The sequence below is a fragment of the Alligator sinensis genome, unplaced genomic scaffold (genome assembly GCF_000455745.1).
Source record: "Alligator sinensis unplaced genomic scaffold, ASM45574v1 scaffold567_1, whole genome shotgun sequence".
Taxonomy (NCBI): domain Eukaryota; kingdom Metazoa; phylum Chordata; order Crocodylia; family Alligatoridae; genus Alligator; species Alligator sinensis.
The window spans coordinates 2,555,806-2,561,934 of record NW_005842049.1 but is presented as its reverse complement, the minus strand read 5'-3'; the positions used below and the strand labels follow the sequence as shown (position 1 = coordinate 2,561,934).

General features: G+C 37.1%; 1 protein-coding gene across 1 annotated transcript in view; it reads right to left on the bottom strand.

Moving 5' to 3' along the window:
* Positions 1–6,129, bottom strand: part of CACNA2D1 (calcium voltage-gated channel auxiliary subunit alpha2delta 1) — a 575,362-nt gene that overhangs the window by 135,209 nt on the left and 434,024 nt on the right. The window contains exons 8-10 of the mRNA XM_025203238.1: positions 3,634–3,706; positions 2,685–2,735; positions 1,183–1,282 (exon numbers count right to left, since the gene is read on the bottom strand). Of these exons, the coding sequence (XP_025059023.1) occupies positions 1,183–1,282; positions 2,685–2,735; positions 3,634–3,706 (224 nt within the window). The remainder of the gene's footprint in view (positions 1–1,182; positions 1,283–2,684; positions 2,736–3,633; positions 3,707–6,129) is intronic.

Below are 6,129 nucleotides of genomic sequence, written 5' to 3'. Positions count from 1 at the left end.
CCCCCCCCCCCACACACACACACACACTACCTTTTAAAAACAAAATGATCTATTTCCCCTTCACTTCATTCTGAACCTGCCATATTAAACCCTAGAAAATCAGTGCTAATTCAAACAAACCCTGCCTATTCTGAAGTCCAATATTCCCTGAATCTATAGCATTAGGAAAACGTCAGAGGTAAGAATAAATATTTCTGGGTTTTGGGGAAGCGGAGGTGGGTTTTTTTGTTTTGTTATTTTTTTTAAGAGAAAGGCATGCAGTGTGCCTAATGAATATACATAATGCCCATTTGATGTAGGGGTATAAATGGCATAAATATTTTCTCTTTTTTCTAAATATTTTTTCCTTTAATTCTCCATGCCATTCCTTATGCATCCTAATATACTCTGCTTGTCTGAATGCTGCTGCACAATGGGCAGAGGTCTTGACTGAGCTTTCCAAAATAACCCAAGTCCTTTTCCTGAATGGATCTAGTTAGTGTAATATACACATAATTCCAATTACGTTCAGTCCAAAGTGTATTAATTTTGTATTTATGAACTCTTTATTTCTTCTTCTGACCAGCTGTCTATTCACTTTGCACGATTAAGTCCCAGTGTAGCCTTCTCCAGTCTTAAATATGACATTATTTTAGTTAAAGCAAATATTGACACCTCACTATTCACCCCTTTTCCGGACCAATAACTAATTAACTTCATGTCATTATACACCAACAGGTAGTTTGGCCCATTATGTGCAAGTGTACATGACTACACTATGTGAAGGGCAGTGAAGAAGCAATCCTCTTATTCTTGTATTAGTGTTCTATCTCCAATGAGACTCCCTAATATATTGCATTATAAAGGCTGCTAATTACCAATGATCTCAGTGGAATCAGCATTTACAGAAGAAACAAATAATTTTTAATAAAGACCAAGAAATTACTACAGGGTAAATAACTTTTGTTTAGACCAAGGTAAATTAATGGTGCCATGATTGCAACCAACTCCTAATTTCAAATCCATGTATATGAATACTTCAGAGTTTTTCATTTATTTAATTATGTTTGTACAATATAAAATACTTTATATCAGATTTGGCAGTTTGGTATCGCTGTGCGTCCACGTCTAAGATACAGCCCAGTCCCCAAGTATGTTGTAGGTAGCCTGCCAGTGCCAGTTATTGAAAGAATTGATACTCACTGAAACTACATTCACAAAGTCATCATCAGATAAAGTTTCTAGCATCTCAATGACGGAGGTTCGGATCAGTTTCAGTGTCAGTCCGCTAACACTTCCACTCCTGTATAGCAGACAACCACAAAACAAACAAATATCAGATTTAATTAATTTGATTAAACACACTGAAAATATACAAAGGAACTTGATCATATAAAGCTGTTTCCATATTTTGTGCTTTTATATTGAAGATTACTCTTGAAATGCCTACTCAGATCCAGATCTTACTACTCTGTAATAGCAGCAATTGTTACTAGAAGAAAATGTTCCAAGCATAGAAACCAATGCTGTAACTTTGTGGCTCAGAAGGAACCTTTTTAGCACAAGAGTTCTACTGATTGAACTGATTTCTCATTTTCATTTCATCTTTGCTTTAAGAGTTAATCACATTCAAGTTATGTGTTCCTTAAACATTCTTCTACTCTCTTACATTCGTTTAGTGCTTTACATTTTCAGGGATCTAAAAGGGCATCTTGTTTGCTTTAGGGCAAAGCTCAAATTGGGGGAACTGTAAATGCTGTTTAAACACATCTCTGATATAGAAGTATTTGGCTGAGTTTAAAAGCATCCAATGCAATCTCTCCCACTGAGTGCAAGAACCAATGAATAGATTTTTATTTTTTTCCAGTACAAAGCAATCTGTGAGATGCATCAAGCTCAATGGGTCTCTTAGCCCCTTGACATTAGCTTAACAAAGGATGTCTTGACAAGAGCACAGAGAGATATATTTTTTTTAAGAATTCCTTCCTTTAGGCTTCATACTGTGTGGAATAAATTGTAGTAAAATGCCAAACAGGCATTGATTTACACTATACAATGGGGAATGTAAATCTGTCATGCCATTTTTACACCTGTATTCATTAATATCACTGTAAACAGCTCAATTTGAATAACTGACCAATAAAGAAAAATACACAAAGCTATATATTCTAAAATATGCCTGTTTTGCTTAAATGTCAACTCCTCTGGTCTTTTAATTTGCCTCTACAGTCAAAAACTGGTCTAAAATAACTAGACTATATTTTTATATTGAAATATCTATTTTGATGGATTAAGAATGAACATATTGTCAACTTTCACAAGGGTGGACTGGAAGCTTTTTAGTAGCACAGAGATTATAAAGAGCCGGAATACATTACAAAACTACATAAGCCCTCCTCCTTTCTGGCTCATTATGACAAATTAAGTTCCTTTCAGTCATTTCTTTGCTGTTTTACAACAAACACAGATATTCACCTATGAAATATTAAACTGTTTGCTTAAGCGACTGACACTTTGAAATTAGAATAATATCAAATTGATTAGAAAACACAAAATTGAAAACGCATTTTTTGCCACCAATTCATGTGTCTTTCAAGACAGGCTTTTTCTTCATTTCTAAATTCAGCTCTCCTTCAACACTGCCTTAGTTCAAAAGGTGCCAAATGCTTCTTATCCCTCCATATATCCAGTCTTTTAATACTTACGCATCGACTAAAATAAGCATGTCTTTGGGAGATGCAGCTCCTTGGATGTACCTAAAATAAATAAATTACAGGAGAACAAAAGGTAAGGATTTGAAAATGCCAGCACAACGCTTGATCTAAAGAACAACTAACCTCTAAAACTATGTCTAGCTGAACCAAAGAAATCCTTTTATTCCCTATTGTATCTGGGTAGGAAACTCTTATACCATGACATTTTTTCCTCTTATTATTTCTTCACCTGGATAAAGCAAGGTTCAACAGCAAAAGGAAGGCCTGGAGGTAGGAGGTAAAAAAAAAATCACCAGTTTCATATGTCAATTACTAAAAAAGGTGAATAGAATTTGAGAGCTAAAGATATTCTGATGACAGGTGAATTATTCCATGAGTCTGACAAAGCTGTTTTCTCCCTCAGGAGAATAATTTATTCAGCTAGTACAAATGCATAAGCATTATGCACTATGACCTAATGGGAAAAATATGGAGTATCAGTGTTAAATAAGAGCATTTTTAGAGAATTTCTATTGCACTGGAAATTTTGCTGATTCTTGTATTGACTACTCAGGACTATATAAATAATTTACAATAGTTCAGTTGAAAGCAATTTAAGACAAAAATAATTTAGTCTGATCATCCTAGTTCAGACTTGGTCGTTGCCTTCAATGAAAGTGACTAATTGTCTTGCTTTCATTTCATTCCATTTCTCATAAAGACAATGCCTTCTTGTAAAGCAGTACGGTGCTGTACAAATGCTACCTCCCCAGAAAGTGAAACTGAGTTTATAAAGAAAATCAAAATATATTAAAATAAAGATTTTTATTCTCAACAGTTACTTTTCAGAACAGGATTTTGTGCACAGTTTAATTCATATTTTCATTTTTCCCTTGTGTTTTCATAGAACATACAGAAAGCTAACAATTTCATATGCTTCTCTTCTCTACAGGAAACTTACCATGGTCTTCTGCGAACATCATAGAGGTCTATCTTGTTGTTTTGAGATCGACTTTTAACTACCCATGGAGAGGCTAATAATAATAAAAAAGAAAAAACAAATAAAACAAAAGCAGATACACTGTGCTTATATAGTATAAAATATATTAACTGAATAAAGTAATAATGGTAAATTCCTTTTTTAAACCCTTAAAATATGATATATCAGTATCACCTTATTAACACTATATAAACTCTAACATGTGGCATGTAGTTAGAAGGTTCTCTACTTCCACAATGGATTTTTTTTTTTATTAAAATAGGTTTAATAAGCAAATTTCTTGTCTTATTGTAATTAATGGGACTGGCATCAACTATAATGGAGCCAAAATTTCAACTATGTTCTTTTGGGATGAGAACAATTTGATATTTTATAAAAACTATTTTATTATTCTGTTCTATAGGAATGCAAGTTTGATCTGAAGCCCATTGCAACTTCTGTTAGCTTCAGCACGTTTTCATTCAAAGTATGTAATAGACATACAGAGAAAGCAACACTTTTCCTGAAAACAACATGCAGTGATAGTATCAATATTGTAAGCAGCAAACCCACAGACTCATTCGCTGGGAAAAGTGGGTCTAACAAAGGTATAACTAGGATAGGGAGACTAGGGCAGACTTGCCAGACACCAAACTGGGGAGCAGGATAGGGGACGAGGAGAGTAGGGAAGAACATTCTCAATGAATAATTACAAAGAGCATTAAAAGTAAAGTGAACAATACAATATATACACAACAAAATATGAGATGAGCTGATCCAAGTAATCATCCCCCAAAAATCAGGGGTGGGCAAAATGCGGTCCGCGGCAGGACCCTTGGTCCTGCCTGGCCCAGGCACAGTCCATCCGTGCCACGTCCTGCCACTGCTTGGGCACGCAGTGGGGTTCAGGCAGCTCCATGGCTGGACTGCCTTTCTAGGCAGCCCAAGTGGTGGCAGCTCCTTGCAGCTGCCACCAGTACCGGCCCCAGCTCTGCAGGACTGGTGGGGACCTGCGCTGCACAGCCTAAACCCCACGCGCCCCACCCCTGCTCTAGGCTCAGCAGCAGCAGTGCGGGACAGAAGCCGTTGCTTAGCACAGGCAGGAGAAAGCACCTCCCCTTTCGCCCCAGCCTTGCTGCATACCCAAGGATGGCAGAAGGCACCCTGAGTGGGTGGTGCAGAGCAGGTGCAGGGCAGGCCAGGGTGGAGCTGTGCCTGGGTTCCCACTGATCTGCTCTGGTAGGGGTGGGTCCGGAGAGGGCACGGGGCAGGGCTGGGGCTGTGTGCTGTTGACGATGGCAGAGAGGCGACGCAGGCTGCACAGGCTCCGAGCTGTTATGGATAGGGGTGGAGATGGGCACTGACTAGCTCAAGGGGGCATGCGTAGGGAGCTCAAATGCATACCCCACCATACCCACAAAGCCTTTAATTTGAGCGAAATTCATATGCTTGGACAGTCCGATTTAAAAGTCCTTTCCACGTTTAAAATATACGTAACATTGAAATTTCCAGGTCTACAAAGAACCATTTCTAAGAATTCAATAGACTGAGACAAATTGGTCAGTAAATTGGTAGCATAAAATATACAGATTGAGCATGTGGGACAACATCGTTTCATTATGATGCACTGGATGGAATAAAAAATTTTGTTTACTTAATTACATCTACCTTAATTTTTTATATTTTGTGAATTGATAGACCCATTACTCTGTGGTCTATAAAGACTAGTTCATCTATTAAAATCTGATCTAAAAATTCTTGCTTGAAACGCTCTCCCTGAGACTTAAGAAATGCATATTTAATTTAATCATTCAGGTTTATTTGAATTGTGTTCTCTAGATGTGCATACAGAATGTAATTCAAAACACAGCCAAAATGAAACTGTACTAATGTGCAAAGTTAGAGACCCTTCCCATGTCACCCAATTAAAACTTTCATTACAAAGCCTTCCCACTCAAGCAATCTAGCACAGGAAAGTCTAGAAAAAAAAAAAGATCACTGAAATTATTTAAATAGCTCAATTTGGATTTATTCCAGGGTGTACCATTAAGATGACTCCAAAACATCTTTTAAAATATTGTTCCTTACATCATTGTAGTTATAATTGCCCAGAGCAATTTGCTCAGATAATTGAATTGGAGAACAAATATCATCTTAAATGGCCTTTCTTATCTCAGACAAAAGATAGGTCTGACTTTAATTGCTATGTGCAATGCTATGTTAAATTAATGGCAACTCAGAAGTTGAAAGATGGTATTAAATCCCATCAAGTGCTCTTGCTACAATAGTGGAGAAGTTCACCCATCTTTAATTTAAGATTTTAGTTGGGCCAAATCCTCAGCGGGTATAAGTGATCATAGCTCCATGAAGCCCAACAACATATAGCAGATGAGAGTCCAACAGTAATACATCTAATATTTCATTTAAAAAGGCTGAGTTACTTTGGGTTCTCCCCCCCCCCCCCCGGCTCTTTTCTGC